Raw genomic sequence first — 19871 nt, forward strand, 5'->3', positions numbered from 1 at the left:
CCCAAGAGCGCAACCAGGGTGAGCACGAGGATAAAGACACCCCTGGCTCTGTGTTTATAAAGATCATGGAAGAGAAAACAGGATTTTTTTTCAGTTTAGTGGGGATTGGTGTAGGAAGAGTCTATCTATAGTCTCTTGTGACTATCAACTCTCTGGGATGACTGAGTCAACACAAAGTTTGGGTTTCTGTTTGGTTTTCATCTGCCCTCACCTATGCCATGCCCCTGCTCACACTTGTACTCCACGAAATTCAGCTCTGGGGGTGATGAGCAGGTGCCCTGCAAACTCTCACACAGTTTGAACTCCTCTGTCCACAAGCCCTCCTTAGTGCAGACGATGGGAACCTGCAAAGCAGAGGGAGAGCAGCTGGCGTTACTCACCCTGCAAGGCCAGTGCCCATTTCCATGGGAGCACTGTGCAAGCACATCCTTCCCACCAGCCACATCCAGAGAAAAGTTCCCCAAGGCATCTGGGTTGCAGCTCTCTGGCCCAGCCTATGTGCACTGACCAGAAAAATAATTGTTTCCCAGGTGCTGCTGAATCTCACCAGACGGAATCAGCCACACTTCTTTTGACAAGACCCTTTCCAAGCATTGATAAGATACCTGGGTGGAAGAGCTGACAGACAGCAGCCTCCACATCCAGGGAAGCCCCTTGGTAAGCACAACTGCTGCAGCAAGCTTGCCCATCAAGCCAAGTGAATGCTTTCACAGCAGCTCCCAAAACCTACTGGAAACCCCCTACTTATGCTTTCTGACCTGTTTCACCCAAGATAAGCCAGCTTGCTTAGGACCACTGTTTTCCAGACAAGGTCCCCAGGGAGCAGGTGAGCATCCCCAGGAAGTGGTGCAGCTAGTGCCATGTATGGGGCCTAGCCAGAACAGCTTCTGGGCTTGTAAAGGGTCTGCTCTTTGGTGGTATAAAGGTTTTTGGCCTTGGAGACGGGTGAAACTGTTGCAGGACCCTTCTGCACAGCAGATGCTCTGAAACACAATGTGTGGTCAATGTCTGCTTCCCCGCCAGACACTCACCTGCTGTCCCTGCTGCTCGCAGTTGAGGACACACTGGCTGTCCAACTCGAAGCCCTGGGTGCAGTTGTACATGCCCTCGAAGACGGGGGGCGGGGGCTTGCAAACCACGGGGACACAGTGTCCCTCTTCCCACTGCCCGCTCTCCAGGCACTGGACCTTCAGGAACTTCCTGGGGAAACACAGACACCAGAACTGCAGAACCCCAAACACTGCACTTTGGCTGCACCAGGCATCCCACAGTTGTCAGGGACACACTGAAGACATCTCTCCTGGAGCATAGTCACACTCCCCATGTGTAGGACTTTGCTATACCATACAATCCCTCAGCATGGGCACATCTTCCAGAGGGACACCCCATGCTTAACCATGACCTTTTCCTCTCCTCCCTGGGGGGATTGCACTGATCTAGGAGCACTGGATGCATTTCCCTTGCGCTCGCCACCCTGCTACTCCCCACCTCTTGCGGTGCCCCTAAGCCATTCCTCCCACAGTCCCTGCAGGTCCTGGTCTGCTTTGTCCCACTGCCAGTAGCTGCATACTTTGCTGTATGGGGTTTGCCTCCACCAGTAAATCCTCTGGCCTCTGCCCAGCTGCTCCTGAGGCTCCTCTTTGTACTCCAGCCAGATCTGTCAATCCTGCTCTCGCCAAGGGGCTGCCATGCTGTAGCAGACCAGTACCACCCTATGCTGCTAAAACAGCCCACACACAAACTACTTGCCAAGAAAAGAAAGAAAGAAAAAGTCCAGGAGCAGAGCCCACCCACTTTTCAGTCTCCCGTCCCTGGCAGTGATAGAGACACCACATCTTTTACACAGAGGCATCAAAACTGGTGAGGCAGTTCTACTGCCTACTACTCTCTCAGCAGAGGACATGCCACTGTCCTGATGGGCTTTACCTGAGCCAAAGCTGATTGCTCCATCCTTAATGAGACTTTTCCCCCCACTCCTGTCCTCCTTTACTAGACCGCACACTCCAGCTGCCTGCTCCTGCCCTCTCCCACCACAGGTACCAGCATGCAGGGCTTCAGGCACCACATTAGGGTGTTTATAGCCTGCCACAGGTATGTGGAGGGGTCCACCAGGGGTTAGAGAAACCCTTGGGGGAAGGCACTAAATTGCCCCCTGTTCTGAGAGGCAGCAGACAGAGTGTGGGGCCACCCAAGTGCCCCCTAACACCTGATGCAGGGTCATGACATTGTGTGGTGCCACCCAACTGCACCTCCAAACACAGTGCAGGGTCACACAGCCTGGAGAAGCAAGGGGACCCCATTTGCACCCCACTGTCAGACCAGGGGTGTTCCCTGTCAGATTTCTGCTGGGAACTCCTGGATGAGACATTTTAGAGGTTTTTGAAGAATTCTCATATTTTTAAACATTTGCAGCTCTTGGAGAGTCCCCTTCTCCCTTCAGAAATCAGGGATCTGTGTTTTCTCAAGACGGTATAAAGGGGCAGTGGGTTCCTGCCAAGGTGAATGCAGGCTCCAGCAGGTAACATGGAGACAGGCAAGTTAGGGAATGAGATGCAGCAAGTCCACTGGCACAGATCTCTGCACAAGTCTTCCCTCCAGCCCACCTGAGAAGTGAGGATGGCTGTGGTGTTAGCACCTGAGCAGTGAGGGTTGCCACAATACCATCCCTACAGCAGCAGCCTTGAATTAACTAAGAGAACTGCAGCTATGAAGTATTTCAGAAAGCTAGTGAAGCAGAGGGCCTCTGGATTCCATTGTATGCATCTGTGGTTTTATTCCATTCCTCATTTAACTTTTTTGTTTGCCTGCTCTTTCCATAAGGATGATATCACTGCCTTGCAAAGATGTCCCCATCAGACTTTGCTGTCTCCCAGATCTGACTGGATGCTTTGCTCTGCCCAAATTTAAAGGTAAGCAAAGACACACACCAAGAAGTGTGTGTGAACTAATCCATGTTGGATGCTCAGCTCCACAAGCAGCATTTTCCCCTTCTTGAACTTCCTGGCTCACAGGGTATGATCCAGCTGCAGGACTTGGAAGGGGTAAAGCAGTGGGGGTTATGGAGATAGAAACAAACTGGTAGTGTGAAGTCACCGCAACAGCAGTACCTCAGGCACTGAGCAAACTCCTTTAAAGACCAGGAGCATCCCAGCCACGCATGACTTTTCACTGGCCACTGCATCTCCCTGTTGCTCTCCAAATCATGGCAGAGGCCCTGTACCCAGGAAGGCCTGGGGAGATGGGTCAAGCACGGGGAGGACACACTGTGGCAGCTGCAGTTTGCTCAGGTGCAGGCTGTGGTTTGCAGCCCCATCATCCTCACAGGGGCTCCTCATTTTGATGTGGTGCTGGAGTGACCCCAGTCAGAGCCAGAGCTGTGCATGGCCACTCACACCTCTCCCCCAAACCTGCAGCCCCCCAGACCACCTTGCTCTGGAGGTTCAACCCACTGCCAGCATCCATCCAGGGACTTCAAACACAGTCTGCCCAGGCTGACCCCGGGGTACAAGGTGGGGTGTGGACCACTCCCACATATATGAAATAAGCAGCTCACGTGGAAGCATGGAGAAGGGAAGGGAGAGACTTTAAAAAAAAGCAAGCAACCAACCAAAAAAACTATATACATAGATACACACAACTTCATAGGAGCTTGAAATTTCTGAACCCCCTCCCACCCCCCAACTTCTTCTGATCTGGTTTAGTAGCACTTCTTGAGGATTAACAAGGAAGCCAGGAAAATCAGAGTCAACCCTCCAACCAGACAAGCCTAATGGACAGAGGAGCCAAGGGAGATGTCCGAGGCCAGCAAGGGCCTCAGAGGTGAAGGCACAAGCACTTGCCCAGCTCCAGGAGCTGAACATGCATAGCCTAGCAGGGATTCAGCCATCTTCTGAGGCAGCCAGCTTAGGGGGAGTGGATTTGCTGTGCAGGAATGTTGACAAATGAGCCTAAAGCCTCATCTCCTATGTCAGGAGACAGATGGCTTCAAAAAGAATAGGGGGAAAGGAGAGAGATTTGTCAGTAAATTGAAAGAAAGCTGCACCAGTGAATAGGACCCTCCAAACAGCCTGGACAACCTGGGCTGTAAATGCTTAGAAACTTTAGAGGTAGAAGTGACAGGAACCTGCCTGACAGCCTAGGTTTTCTTTACCTGGCTCTTTGGCTCCCATAGCTATGTGTGCTTGCCTTTCATCTGGAAGGGGCAAGATACAGGCAGAGGCAGCGCGTGCTTTTGTGCCCACCACACGTGTGCCTGGTGCCCTCCTAAACTGCAGTGCTCTTGGATTAGGCTGTTCTATTTGTCCCGCTGTGACCTTTTTGTTTCCAGTCTCCAGTCTGCTAACTCCTTCCAGTCCCCATTTTCTCCTCCACATTCTCCCATCTCCTCTCCTTCTTCCATAGTTTCTGCTCATTTTGAACAGGAGAGAACGAAGAGGGGCTGACATCTCCATGAAAGCTCACTGGGGACTGTGCTGGGCTCCACTGATCTCTGGTCAAAATGCAGGCTGAGACTTTCAAATCTGCCTGAAAACACCGAAGTGGTTCTTTGCTTCATTCCCTCAAACTAGCAGAAGGAGCTCAACCCCTCACAAAGGCAGCTTTGAGATCCCCAAATCTCTTCTTCCAAGTAATCAACCCATAATGGGCAAGGGAAACAAGTTCCCTGAAGTCTGACCTTTTAGGTCCCCAAACTGAGAGCATCCTCTCAATGTTAGAGTGCTTCTCTAAAGGATCTCCTAGCTACTACCACACAATCATGGAATTGTTTTGGGTTGGAAGGGACCTTAATGATCACCTTGTTCCAACCCGCCTGCCATGGACAGGGACACCTTCTACTAGACCAAGTTTCTCCAAGCCCCATCCAGCCTGATCTTGTCTATTCCTGTCAAATATCTGCTTCAGATGGCATTTCATGCTGGAAGCAACAGCAAGGAGCCATGTGGAGGTGATGCCCTTTTCCCCAAGTATCTGACTCCTGACTTTCAGGCCAGCACTTTTCAGTGCTACATCTCTGGATGATCTTGAAGTTTCTCCTTGACAGTTCATATATTTGTGTGATCCAGGTGGTGTGGGTTGGTACTGCCATGGAACAGGTTCTGCCCAAATCCAGAAAGTCCCCATCACAAAGCACAAATGCACATGTTAAGTTCCCCTTCTTACCCTTACTTTGGAATTAGAAGTGAAGTAGCTTGGCAGCTGGAAGCCAGGCTGTTACGTGGCCTCTTCAGGCTGATAACAGATCTCCTTTAGGAGGAGTCAAAGAAGCTTTACCCTTCATATCACTACTATCAGTCAGATGAACCTGTCAGCAGGAAGGCAGCAACCTTCTGGCAGGATCTTGATGACACAATCAGTATTTCCTCAAGGATCTCTTGTTGACAAGCAGTGATTTCCCAAGGGCCATTCCTCACCCAAGTTCATAGACAAAAGCGTCTCCAAGACAACTGATTTCTTCATCACCTTTCTCTTCCACTTAAACTATGGGAAATTAATTTCAGCTATGACCTCAGTCCCTTCTAAGCATCCTTAGTGCTCCTGCAGTAAAATTCAACTAAAAAAATAGAAGTGAGGTAATTGCACGAACATCTGTGTCCAAGATTATCTTCACCTGCATGGAGACAGCTGGATCCCAACCATGGTTCAGGCCTGCATAAGGTGGGCACCTCCACACGAGGAGCAAAGCTAGAGCTAGAAGAATAATTCAAAGGAAGTCTGACTATATTTCCAAGGCTGAGCTAGTTAGTGGGCATAAGGAATCTTCACTGTCAGTCATAGATTATGCTTGACTTTTTTCCAATATATAGTATGCGTAGAGAGTCTTGCTTCCTTATGTACCTTGACACCTGTATGGCACTAAATCCTTTAGCAAGGCTTGTGCTTGCTGGGTTGGTGTACAACAGAGAAACAATAGATCAAGAACTCAGTTTTCTGAACCCAGAGAGACAGCAGAAGACCCCAAAAACCTAATGTCCAAATCAGCAGCTCAGACCCTACCTTCACACCAGCACATCAGGAACCTGCACCTCATCAGTGTTGGTTGCTTCCAGAACTCCCCACCACTTTCTCCAAAACTGGCATGATCAAAGAGATCAACCTCTCACTCTGGCAGCTCCCACCCTTTCCTTGCCAGGGCTGAGACACCAGGAGGATTTCCAGCAATCCAGGAACTGACTTACTAGCTAGTAACACACCAAGGGGTTTGTACTCTTGCTGAGTGTACACCAAGAGCTCCTGATAAGATGGTACAATGACATTTATAAGTCTGAGGAAAGATTTTTGCTTGAGGTGGGCCACTCACATACGAGTTAATCTGCATGATAGGAAAGCAATATTATTTCTGGTTTTGTTAATGTGGTTTTTGTATTCCACATCAGAGATGTCTGATGAAATAGCAGCAACAACGATTGCAAAGGGGAAAATGTGATGTCAACATGCATTGCTATGAAAACGTAAACCGCTTCACATGATTTTCCTTGACTTGTCTCACAGGCTGTTCAGACCCATATGGAAGTTACTCACACATCAGAGGAGCCTCGGGATCTCCCAGGGGTCATCATTTTTACCAGCAGTTGCTGCAGCAGGACAGAGGGGGCCTAACTTTTCAAGCTGAGTGATCTGTTTGAATGCCCAGTGCCTGAAGCGCCACAGGCACAAAAGCTGCTCTAGAGTTTGCAAAGCAGTCCATGTGATTGCTGCCATAATCATCATTTGCTCAGCTCCTTTTGGCCCAAGAAATGCTCCTAACACTGTGAAAAGCTGTTTACAGAAACCACTTCCTTCATTACTAGGCAAGAAATTTGGCAACTGCTTCCCACTGCACAACAACTCTACCCCAGAGCAAAGAAGAGATGAAGTCTGCATCCAATTAAAACTGGAAGGGGGCATTAAACAATTAACACATAATTACCTGATCTGGGCTAGAATCGAGACTCTGGGGAGGACCCAGCCAGTGCCAGGGAATCTTTAGTGACCAAACTCAATAGGGACTTTGGCTGGAGGCGTGACAGACAAAATACTGCTTTACCCCTCAGCATCGTGATATTGGCTGAGAGCAGGGCTAGCGAACCACCAGGAATTTTTCCCCAAAGCATCAGGAAAAATCTTCTCCCATTGAAATGCCAATGCTAGAGATTAAATTTAGCCAAGAGGTACAGCGGGTGAGATTTTAACCCTGACATAAGGCAGCCATTCATTCTTACAGGCCTCTGTTCTATGTTTGATTGCTTTTAGAAAAGACAGAAGCTCCAAGAATCTGCCAACATCTTGTAAATGTCTAATTACCTGGGAGTCTGCAAACACTTAATTTGGTGCTTAACTTTCACAGAGTGACAAATACCTTGAGGTGCACAGGAAGATCTGCTTGTTTCAGGTTAAAGTACTTAACACACTTATATGTGCAACAGCACCTTGTTCCCACAGGGTTCACCTAGACCAGAGAATGACTTTTGTATTTCAAGAAATCTGTGTAATCAGATCACAGATCTGTGTAAGCAGACAAGCTGCTCTGCCTTCTACCTATCAACCCAGGTCTTTGAGACTGCCATTGTCCTTTCATCTCTGCTCCTTGTGCACACTGAGAGGAGGAAAGAAACAGTGATAACAGACGTGTGCCACTGACTTACTTTTTAGGCTTGTCTGCTGTGTTCTCAGCCACGTGGTATCCAGGCTTGCACTTGTAGCGACAGACTGAGCCCACATCATGGTTCCCCTGCAGGCACCGAGGCACCAGAAGTTTGGCATTGGCCACGGCAGGAGGCGAGTCACACTCCAGTTTGCAGTAGGCTTCGGGCAGGGACCAGAGACCATCCTCCAGGCAGGTGAGCCACTGGTTTGTTCCTGACCCCAAAAGAGAAGCAGCGTGTGGGGTTAGAGCTGAGCCAGGAATGGAGTCCTGCAAAGGAGAGCTCAGAGCAACTGACAGAAGTCCTCTTGTTAGAGTGGATATTGACACCAAAGAGGGCAACAAACACGAAGACCATGGACTGCATCACTTGCTTGGTCAGGCTGTAGTAGAAAATACTTGAATGCAGACAAAAGTAAGGTAAGATCAGCTTCTAGAGGCTGGAGAAAGGATCTTGGTTCTGCAAATCTCCCCAGTCTTTCCCTTTAACTTGCCCTCTTTCATGGTGTGTCAGGATAGCCAGGGCCCTTTGTGTAAGACAGCTCTCTGTCATATTCAGTTCAGCCCACCTTCATTCTCCCCAAGGGCTTTTTGCAGCTTGTCCTTACCTATGCTGATCAAGCTGTCATACCCTACTACAGATGCAGTGCAAGATCATAGAATCATGGAAACGTTTGGGCTGGAAAGGACCTTTAAAGGCCATCTGGTCCCACCTCCCTCTGCTATGGGCAGCGACATCTTCCACCAGGTCAGGTAGCTCAGAGCCCTGCCCAACCTGGCTTTCAATGTTTCCAGGGATGGGAAATACACCACCTCTCTGGGCAACCTGAGAGTCAGGAAGATGGAAAATGCCACAAGGACAGATGTGGGAGGCTTCACTGGTGTGACTGGGAATTCCAACTGCTCATCATTAGAGATTTGGGTTGAGTATTACAGCCCAGCTCTTTGCTGTCCCTGATATACCCAGGTAAATGGGTAGCCAAAACTGCACAGCTCTGGATGCCTGTGGGAAGTGCCCAGGACTACATCACCCACATGGTGTGGATGATGGATAGTTCATTGGGAACTGATGAGCAAGAAAAAAAAAAGCTGGACTGGAGTGAATGGGACTCTTCCTAGTGAGAGGTTTGGATTATCATGTTTGTGGTGCAGCCAGGCTGCTCTACAGTTCCTTCAAACATCACTTTCTTTTTATAGAAACACTTTTGGGCCAGAGACAAGATCACATCTCTACTCAGCACCTGTGTTCCTGATGGGTCAAGGCTGCCAGGGGTTGTCTCCCACCTCCAAATGCCACACAGCCATGTAATCTTTTCGTTGCCTACTCTTAGTGTTTATTAGTACCAACAGCTTGCTTATAAGGATGCAAGTACTGGGGGGAACAAGCATGGAGCATATCCCTGCCTCAGTGGCTTAGTTGTGTCAGCTGGACTCTTAAGAGTTTACTCACATGGCTTGGCAACCTTGGCCAAGCACCTGCAGCCATCATGCTGGAAGTCACCCAGGGACCCATGGAGGCGAAGCCTTCCCACTGAGGGAGCCCATGGCAAACCTTTCAGTGACTGCAGCGGGACCAAGAGGCAGCTGTGAGTGAAAGATTAGATTAAAGCTCTGCCCTCAGTTGACTAACCCAAGGCAATGGGCATTAGTTCATGCAGAATTTGTGTTGTTGAGATGACATTCACGTGGTACCCATTGATCAGCTTACTCTGGGGAACTGCCACCATCCTCCCTGTCATGAAATGAGATGTTAATTCTCTGCAGTTTTTGCTCCTTAGATTTAACTTTTTCTTTAAGAAGTAAACAATTCTCATACATTTCAGCTATAAATGTCTCCATAAAATAGGTCAGCCATTAAAATGATTTGCTGTATGTGATTTTTCTGAGCAAAGGCACTGGTGGAAACTCACAAAGTCCCAATGCTTGAAGCTGTCAAGGCAATTAGCCCTGAAATCTCATCCAGTTCAGCCCTTGCATACACAGAACAGTAGCTCTCTTTCTCTGACTTGGCTTAAAAAATTCCTACGGCTATCGATGGAGTCAGCAGAATGAAAGCCAGGCCATGGTGTGTCTGGGTGGTGAACATCTCCCAGTCTGCTCTACAGCTGTGGGTATCAGTCTCTATGGCTTTATACAGCCTCAGCCCCTCTGAACCACAGGCTTTTCCACAGCCACCAGGTTGGAGCCACTTCTGGGTCTCTCAAGTCCTCTCTGTCTGTCTGCATGTTTCTTGTCTCCATCACTGTAATACTGGAGGCTGGACAGTTATCAGGAGAGGACATCAACACACCCTGAGGAGGATAGATAACAGCTGCCTGCCAGGGGATGGGAGTCAGAGGGAATTATCCCCATACTAGGATATCTTCACTCCAGGGGAAGGGATACCCATCATTTCGGGAAGTATCTCAGGAACCCATCCAGCTGGCAAATCCAGGATAAGTGAGAAATTCCAAGTAGCAATGCTCTGTTTGAACTGCTTGGGATAGGCACAGAAAGGCAGCATCAAAAAGGGTGATTAAATGTCTTGACACTCCAGACCATACCTTGAAGCTTGGCTGGGGGGATACAGGAGAAGGAGCATCTCTGCAGGTAGGTGGTCCCCACAGGGCAGGAGAACTCAGCATAGTACACGTGGGACTGGTCAGGGACACGGCAGTCAACAGGGTCACAAGTCACAGATCTGTCCCACTGTCCCCAGCTGCACGTCAGCACCACCTCCTGCTGCAAAAAAAGCAAAGCTCCATCAGACTCCTGAAGAGAGCTCTGATCTACAGGTGTGTCACCAGAGCAGAAAGGTCTGACCCAGGTTTCAGGATGAGGAGAGCTCTCCAATATTTTTCCTCCTCCAGTGTGCCCTTTCTCTCTGCTCTGGACAACAAATTGTGAAGACCTGCTCACAGGGACATGTGTGGAGTGTGAGAGCAGCAAATGTGCCTTGAGGTAACAATCCAGCTACTGTGCATGTTACATTGTCTGGGCACTACCAGTCTACGTTAAGGAAAAAAAGCGAAGTCTCTTCAACATTCACTGAAACCTCTCGAGCTAAGCTATTCCCAGCTCTATGTGCTGCAATTTCCTCCCCTAAAAGACCAAGTCTTACTTCAGCTGTTGTCAGAGAGCTCTTCTGTTGATTGTTTTTCCCTTAATGTACCAATTCCCTCATTCCTCAGCCCACAGACCCCACTGAAATCATACTACCCCATTTACAAATCCCAATTATACAGCCCTTCTTACTCAGCTGGGGAACTGCCTGAGATCAAAAACCACTATGGTCTTGCCACTGAGCATGGTCAACATGTCCTACAGATATCATCAAAACTGAGTGGTGGATCATGGTTTGCTATGAGCAACCTGGTTTGGTGGAAGGTATTCCTAGTCACAAGGCGGGGGGGGGTGTTAGAGTTAAGTGCTCTTTTAAAGGTCCTTTCCAACTCCAATTGTTCTGTGATTTCCATTTGCCAACTGCTAACCCCAGCCCAGCAGCCCTCAGCCAGGAGCTGCAGACCAATATTCTTGATGTCCCTTCACTGGCTGAGTACACTCACACTGCTGGTACAGATAAACACATGACCTATCCTCCAAAACCAGCTCGTTTTGATTGAACCTGGATGTGGTGGGTTGGAAGGACGTTGCTAAATTTGAGTCTGACACAACCAAGTGTGCAGCAGGGTCACAGTGTAGCTGAACTAGGTGGAGAGGATGCTCAGGAGAGGAGCTGTGTGCATTTTCCTGAACAGGGTTACTAGCCAGACATCACTGCAATATCACTGGAAGGCTCAGGGCAAGGCACTTGCAAGCTGCCCTCTGCTGTGACAGCCACTTGGTAAAGCTCTGTTCAAAAGTTTCCCATCTCACTGCCAAACACGGGAAAATTGTCACCCCAGGCAGACTTATTTTGTGTGGTTTCACTCCGGAGAATGGGAACATTTTGTTTTCCCTGGGCATGCCTTGGCCCACAGACCCAGTGGCCATGTAATTAGCAACCTCCCAGTGATGAATAGTGCATCTCCAGCTTCCCTGCTGCACTTCCCAATGCCCACCTCTCCTTTGGCCAACACTGCAGCACAGGAAACCTGCCTGCCAGGTGTCACAAGCAGATCTCCAAGAAGAGGAAATGTCACCCTGCTGACACGGCCCAACTCACTTCTGTCTGTCTGCCCCAAGCGAGTTCACATTCTCACTCAGTCTGGCATGTAGACCAGCTCAGCCCCACAGACTCTTGTGCCCCTCTCCAGAAACAGCCTAAGGACAGGACACTGTGTGCCTACACCCCTGCCAAGGTGACTGCCTGGACCAAGGCAGTTCAGTTCCCAAGGACACATCATCCCAAGCCTCCTCAGTCAAGATCTAAGAGCTGTGCTGGCTCCTGGCTTTTATGAGGTAACCCCCAATCCTCTAGAAAGTGGGACAAACTCACGGCGACCTCTGTGCCATTATTGCAACACAACACAAAGGAAGAAAAGCTCTCCATGGTCTCAGCTGCCTCTAAATATAGCTGCTGTGCAATGACTTCATTTTTCCTGAGCCACTAACTTCAGCTTTAAAAAAGAAAACATCCCAGGCATGTTTTACTCTCCAAAAATGCCCATCTGGAGAGAAGAAATATCTACCTCTGCCTCTGTTAGAGCCCATCACCTTGACTTGTGATATGCCCTGTAGCAGCTTTTAGCCTGGCAGAGCTGTGCTCTGCAGATAACACTGGACTGGGAGAACTAGGACTGCATCAAAGGAAAGAGAGGGGTGTTCAGGGCAGAAACACCAGCCATGAGCACAGGGGTCCAGCACTGGAGCTTCGTTGAGCTGGGATGTGTTGGGAAAGCAGCAAGAAGGTTGGGGCTGGAGGAAAGAAATAGTCTGTGCTCTCTCCATCCTCTTCAGGGTGGTTAAATCTCTTTTCTTTCTAGGTCTTGGTCCCATGGGCCATCCTGAGGCCCACTCACCTCCATGGAGCCCAGCCTCTTCCCACCACTGGAGTGCAGGATGAAGCCCTTTTCACAGGAAACAGCACACGTCATGTGCCTTGGGCCATCAGAGCTACAGTTGAGGGTGGCAGTATGAACAAGCAGTGGCTGCGTGCAGGTTCCTGATCCCATACAGGCCCCATGGGCACAGCTGTGGAGGAGAACAGAGAAGGGATCAACCAGTGGGTCCCAGGACTACTTCAGCAAGGAAGGGCTCTCTCCAGGTGGCACTCGCACGGAATGAATGCTCAGCAGGTCACAGATGCCTAGAAATGCACACCTACCCCTCTCAGCTCCTGAAGTCTCCCGACAACGATGCCTGGAGAGTACTTTATTCCAGCTCTGTCTTAGCTGGACTTCATCCCAACCCCAGCCCACACCTTCCCACCAACCACCACCATGTTCTTTCAAGCTGATGAAAGGAGGCACAGCTCAACAACATTCAAAAATTTGTGCTGCCTGCACACAGGCACAGAGTGTGCACACAGCCTGGCACCAAAGGGGCTCATTAGAGGTAGACCAAGAGGACGAAAGGAGAGAGGTGACAAGGAGAGGGGACGCAGAAGGTATATCTTTGTATAGCTTTCAAATCATATATGTCGAACTCTGTATAGGACACTGGAGAATCTACAGATGATTCTCCAACTGCAAGGAAAGCTAAGAGGAAACCTCTGCAAATATTAGGGAATCATCCATGAGATGTTCTTCAGATCCTGTGCAGTCCCCCTTCATATGCATACAGCTACACCACAGTGTGTGGTGGAAGGGAGAAGCTGGATATACAACTGGCTCCTCAACCCCACTCCTGTCACCTTCCTCCTCTGCCCTGATGGTCTTCAGCATCTCTGCTCTTCCCACAGGCCAACACAGCACTCCAAGCCTGTGCATGCTGATGCCAGCTTCTTTGGGACCAAGACCATCTCAACACACACCTGTCCAGCTCTACAGCCTCAACTGTGGCCATCAAGGTGAGATGCAATTAAAGGGAGGAATAGCCTTCCCCTTGGCACCACTGCAAGTTACAAGAGGTCCCAGGAAAGTTTGAAATGTATCACCCATTCCTTGATTTGCAATGCATCACCCATGCCTCCTCCTCACTGCAGCAGCTTCCCACTGAGGAGCAGTCACTAGTTACTGATTATTTAAGCATCACAATTCCATAATGAGAACCAGTGCTGGTCTCCATCAGTAAAATGCAGTAGTCAATTAATTACCTGGGATGGAATTGGGATAAGACACAAGGCAATACAACAGCTCCTACACCCTGGTTATCCATCAGTCTGGCTTTATCTGTTATCAAGTGATGTAAGTGCAACACCTGATATCAGCCCTCCTCAGCCAGGGACAGAGGTGCTGCAGCTTCAAGCAATAACTGGGGAGAGAAGGAAGGGAGCTTTACCTGAATGCCTTGCTCTCATCTGCTCCCTGCTTGGCACAGGGCTACCATTTTCAGGCACTGCCTTTCTCCCAGCAAGGCAGAGGCCTCTGCCTCTTGCCTTTACTCAATGTTTCCAGCCAAGGATGCACAGAGCTAGAAATACCACAAAAGACACACACACACAAAACCCAACAAAAAACAAACAAAAAAACCCAACAAGCCCCTAAAAAACCCAAATCAGTGCTGACGCAGACGTTAAGGGAACACAATGTGCTGTTGACTCTGGACAAATCCACGGAGCCAAAGACATGGTGGAAACCTGCAGGCCACAGCCCTGAAAGAGGTGGTGGGCACAGGAGGGGACCACAAAGGAGAACAAGAAGAAAGGGGCTGTTTTTTCAATGCAGACCTGTTTATGAAGTGAGAAATGGTTTCAGGGCAGCTGCTGCAAATTCTTTCACTAGCTTATATTTCCATTTGCTTCCTTTTTAAAGAATTTGTTTTATGAGTGCAGCATTTGTCAGGTCATTAGCTTCTGAGGGCATCTGTTACCAATTGTAGCCCTCTCCCCTCCCCTCCTGCTACCTTCTCTGGGCAGTTGCCCTGCTCCCTGCCTGTGCCCCTGGCTCATACTTGCTCCCAGCCCTAGTTCCAGTGATGGAGCCATTGTCCTAAACCTCCTTGTGGGGACACAAGTGTCCTCTGGACACACGTGTCCTCTTTCCAGCTGTGCTTCTCCATCCCATCCCCTTCCTCACCAGTCACGGGTACAACATGGAGATGCACCTTACCACAAGACCAGGTTGTTCCAAGCCTCCCCCAGACTGGCCTAGAACACTTCAAGGAATGGGGCAGCCGCTGTTTCTCCGGGCAATCTGTGCCATGGCCTCCCCACTCTCACAGCTGAAGTCAGGGTGTTGAGTTTTGGAGCACGAGCCCATTGCAGCACTGGTTTGAGACTGTGCCATGGCACCCTCCAGATGCCATCAGGCCAAGTGCGTTGCTGGAGCAGCTCTGCTGGTGCTGATGGAGAAACAGCACGTTGTCTGGGGCAGCCTTGGCAGTTGGGACGGCGCTGTTATTAAATAACAATTAAATGAAGCGCTAATCCTTTTGAGCGCTACCAGGGACATTTTGGTTTTCCACCAGTCCAGAAACATAACCAGCGATGTGGTAGAAAGTAGATCAAGATATCAGCAAGTTTCTTATGTATTATAAATACAAAATGTTATATAGGGAAGTTATGCATAAGAGATTGATAATTACAAGTCATAACAAAATATTTTTATCTACATCACATATATATATTCATGCACATGTTCTGTATGTGCATGTAGATATATTTTAGAAATAACAGAAAAATTTGGGTTAGAATTGTTACCTTTCTCTTTTTCCCCAACAATGACTAACTTAGCACTGTTTTCTCTATGATTAACAACACCCCTAATCTCACTAGATTTTATTTTAGAAATTATCTGAGACCAATCAGCTCAATTTCTGAGAAGCTGTGCTCATCCTACATCTTGCTTTGAAGTCTGGTGGTATTCCAGACCTGAAGAGGAGCTCACATCACTGAAAGCTGTCTGATTTTCTCAAATATATCAATAATCTCAAAAAATATATATCAACCCTACCAACAAAGATTGCCTCGATTGCTTCCTTTATCAGCATCATCACTGCTATCAGTGCTGTACTTGGGGCCAGGACACTTTTGAGCCTGATGGTGAACAAGGGCAGGTCAAAAAAGAAAAAAGCCCTGTTACCTGGCCCCATTATGATCCACATGCTATCCCATGGCTCGGGTAAAGTGATGGAATAAATCACAGCTCCCAGACCCTGGAACACCCTAACAAAGGTTGGACACGGAAATGGTGCAGTTAGCCCAGTTCTGATCTCAGCATGAAGGAGCTCATTCTGTTTTTGATGATAAATAAAATTCCTGTATCACAGCTGCAAACTCCTGACTTCTGCCCATTTCTGATTCAGGCCATATAAGATGTGAGACAAGCCAATATTTTTTTACTTTTTTTCTGCCCGAGACATCAAAAAAAAAATTTCCATTTCTATCCCAGCATCTTTTGAAGCTCAAACTAATGATTTGTCAACAGAATTTTAACAAAATACCAAGGTTTTTCTTCTAAGTTATTTCACGTCAGCACAAGCCTGTGCAATGCTCTGGGCTCACCAAGTCCCATAACTTATACATCAAAGAAAGTTTCAGGTCTGGAAATCTGTGAAATTCTGCCTAGTGATGGCCCAAACGGTAAGAGCTTTGCTCTGAAATGGAAACAATTCTATAAACTTAAGCAAACTTTTCCTTTGAGATCCTTCATCCTTCTAGAGTAAAAGCAGGCAGCCAATACCAGCACTAGAGTGTGTTAAGCCAATGGTGGCAAAGCTAGTATGGTAACACTACTTTGTTATGACAAATCCCAAATTCTGAAAAGCTGAAATTTCATGTTTTACAGCAACTACTTAATGCAACACAGAAAATATTCATGGATTTACCCACATCAAAGTAAGCCAAGTCAAATGTGGTGCAGCTGCCTAAATTATCATAAATCATCTATACATTGCTGTAGTGCCTAGTCAAGCTTTCAACCCCAAGATTGCTGCTGAAACATCCCTTATCATCGAGCTCCAGCTCTTAACAGCGGAAACTTATAAGTTCTTCTCATGGTGCAAATTTTTGGGAGAGGGGGTTATAGGAGATGTTGACAGAAAAGAAAAGGTTTGGCAAAATCTCCTGAAGTTAGAAGTCATCACTGCACACACTCTGGTGGAGTCTGGACTGTAACACTCAAACTGGTGAGATAAAAGGTGTTTACCCCAACATGGTCTAGCAAAAGAGAATAGCTAGGAAATGAGAAAAGGTGTTTTGGAAATACTTGGGAATGTCTCCCTTCAGGCATGTTTCCCATGAAGGTGAAAGGTCTCACTTTTCCAGTAAATCTGATGGCAACCATCCTTGTGGGAGCAGACTGCGTGTACAGACCCAACAGTAGTGACGCTTCCTGATTACTATCTGCACTGAGGTTGCCATCTCGAGAAAAGGTGCTTGCTTCTGTACGTGACTCCAAAAGAAACTTGGCAAAAAATAACATCCCTGTAAGTCATCTGCTGTCATCTGCCTCAGAGACAGAGAAAAGACACCAGTAAGACATCAAATGACCTGTTGGCCCCTCCATAGCCATAGTGGCAAAGGGGGAAAAAGAAGCAAGAGTACATAACGTATTTCCAGACAGTTCCTTCCCATGTTTTTTTTTGTTGTTCACTACACCAAAATAGTTGTACAGAGGCACAGAAAATGAGGTTGAATGGGATGTAAGATTTGGTCTGGTCACCTTCCCAACCTAAGCCAAGACAGACTGTATGCAAAGAACATTTTTATCCACATCTGATCTCCACAGGATGACACTCTACCTCATTTTCTCATCTTGTCCAGAGGAATTAATTTCTGAACCACATCCATCACCATGAAAGACACAAAAGTAGCAGAGGGATTTCAAAAGGGAGCTGCAAGCAGAAGCCATAGCTGGCCAGCAAGACTTATGCTGTAAGATTTAAGGAGGAAAAAAATATTTATCATGACAGAGAAGAGATAGTGAGAGGATGTGATGGCTCTGTACAGACACACAGACACAGAAAAGTTGCCTGCTGACAGGAGGCATTCAGACCTTTCTGACAAGGATGGAGCAAAAGCAGCAACTTTCATCTTGATATCAGAGGCACCTTCTCAGCAGAGAAGGTTACTGGATATGATAATAGCTCAGCAGGGGAGATGGTGGACTCATCACCTTCTGCAGCTTGTGACAGGAGATAAGAGAACCTTCTGAAGGATGCATTTAATCCAGTCCCTGTGAAAAATCCCTGTGCCTGACATCAGGAAGGGCAGGGCAGAATGGGGGAGACTGGCTGCAGCAGAAAATTGATCTGCTGGCAAATCTGGGGTCTCCCAGCACTTGCTCCCTTCTTCGCTGGACACAGGAACTCACACAACTGATTAGTGCTGTAACTCACACTCCCTTGATGTATCACAGGTCAACTCCACTTAGAACAAGTGCATCAGACCGGGTGGCCCTTTCCAGGAGGTGATATTGAGCATCCTGTTTGAAAGCTGTTCAGTTACTGTATTTGACTCAAGACCAAATTGGTGAAAAACTTGTGCTGGGAGTTATTTTTTCCCCAGGCAAGACCAGCTAGTCTAAGGGAAAGGCAGAAGACATCTTGATCGTCTCCCAGAAAACCTATATATAGAGCACTAATCTCAAGAAGCTTATTAAGCTGCAGAGAGTGAATGGGATGGGGCAGTCCATGAAATTGAAATGGTGTCTGGCCCTCCAAGGGTTACCTGTGATACCTTCCAGATGGACATTAATTTAAATTTTAATATAAATTAAAATTAAGAACACATTTTACAGCACAGTCTTGGCCACTGTTGCCCATCAGCCAGTCAGGGACCCACAAGAGAAGTGTCAGAGGTCAACAGGCTTTGATGCTGGAGAAGAAGCACCTTTAGAGGTCTCAAAGGCAGAGGTGAGCTCATTCCCCAGGGAAGGTGGTCATCAGCACCCTGGAAATACAGAATTGTTTACACTGGATAAGCCTTGTAAAATTAAGTCCAACCATTAACCCAGCAGTGCCAAGGCCACCACTAACCCATGTCCCTAAGTGCCACGTTTACATGTTTTAAATCATTTCCAAGATGGGGACTCCATCCACAGGGCACCCTAGGCCAGAGGCAAAGAATCAGGATTTTACAGTCCCTTCCAACCCAAACTGTTCTACATTTCTGTGAAATAAGACACCAGTGTGTCTACCCAGGGTGCCCATAAATCTTCATGGCATCATGCATGCAGCTCATAAATTGACCCTGCATAAATTTGGTGCCTGGAAGAAAGAAAACAAACCAAACAAAACCTGTTTGGGAAACAGCCCACTTTCCTGAATAAAGTTTATCGATTGAAAATATGTAAACAACTCTCTTATCCATCTTATTTTCTCTCCCTCACATCCATTTTGCATACTAAAGGAATCCAAACTAGACTGCCCTTGATGCCTTACACACCCTTTTGGGGAAGCAGAGGTGGGCTTTCACACAGAAAATACAAACACAAAGCAGATCGCCTTTTGTAGCACCTTTCTGTGAACCCAACCAGACATTTCCCAGCATATGTGAACATAAAATAAAACACACTAAAAATAAAAGCAAGCTAAAAATAAACGTAACAGAGGAAATGAAAAATGTTCCCCTGGTTCAGTGTATAGCCTGTACCAAGTTAAACAGGAGGGACTGTGGCTCAGTTTAAAAATACCAAAAAAAAAGGATGAAAGCTGGGAGACTTTGGGTCTCCTGCATGGAAACATGTTAAAAGTCTGATTTCTGCTTGACCTCATAAGGTTGTGATTGGGAACAGAATGCACAGACAGCCCCTGATCTGCTGGCAGAGACAGCAGAGAGGAGTTCCTGGTGATGGAAGTGAGGACACTGCACTGCTTTGGTCTGCAAGTGCTCTGCCAACCTTCAGCATCTTGAGTGGGCCAAAAGCAAAAGGCGACACTTTCTTCAAAACAAGTACGCACTTTTCCAGAGTCAAACACCTGTTCCATCCTGACCTTGAGAAATCTGCATTTCATCAGCATAAACACGATCTCTATGTTTTCCCCAGCCTGCAAAGCATTGCAAGATGCTTCAAGATGAAAGATGCTACAGAAATACCAACCTGTCATATATTTATTAGTTTGGCAATGAGCATTTCTGAAGACTGGAAACCTCATTTCTTTGTTGCTTTTGTTACTGTCCTTTCTCAGGTTATTTTAGGGAAGCCCTCACACGCACATATTGTATACGTGAGGCTGGGTGCGTGCAAACCATCAGTTCAACTGTCAACAGGAAGAACATGGATGTTCT

At 47.6% G+C, this 19871-nt stretch overlaps 1 protein-coding gene across 2 annotated transcripts in view; it reads right to left on the minus strand.

Annotated features, from left to right (window-relative positions):
• PAPPA2 (pappalysin 2) overlaps positions 1 to 19871 on the minus strand; it is a 90869-nt gene that overhangs the window by 20611 nt on the left and 50387 nt on the right. For both annotated transcript variants that reach the window (XM_014874662.2, XM_088170349.1), the window contains exons 14-18: positions 12562 to 12733; positions 10165 to 10342; positions 7623 to 7836; positions 1032 to 1200; positions 212 to 344 (exon numbers count right to left, since the gene is read on the minus strand). In XM_014874662.2, coding sequence (XP_014730148.2) covers positions 212 to 344; positions 1032 to 1200; positions 7623 to 7836; positions 10165 to 10342; positions 12562 to 12733 — 866 coding nt within the window. The remainder of the gene's footprint in view (positions 1 to 211; positions 345 to 1031; positions 1201 to 7622; positions 7837 to 10164; positions 10343 to 12561; positions 12734 to 19871) is intronic.

Source organism: Sturnus vulgaris, chromosome 9 (genome assembly GCF_052056855.1).
Source record: "Sturnus vulgaris isolate bStuVul1 chromosome 9, bStuVul1.hap1, whole genome shotgun sequence".
In the NCBI taxonomy this organism is placed as follows: Eukaryota; Metazoa; Chordata; class Aves; order Passeriformes; family Sturnidae; genus Sturnus; species Sturnus vulgaris.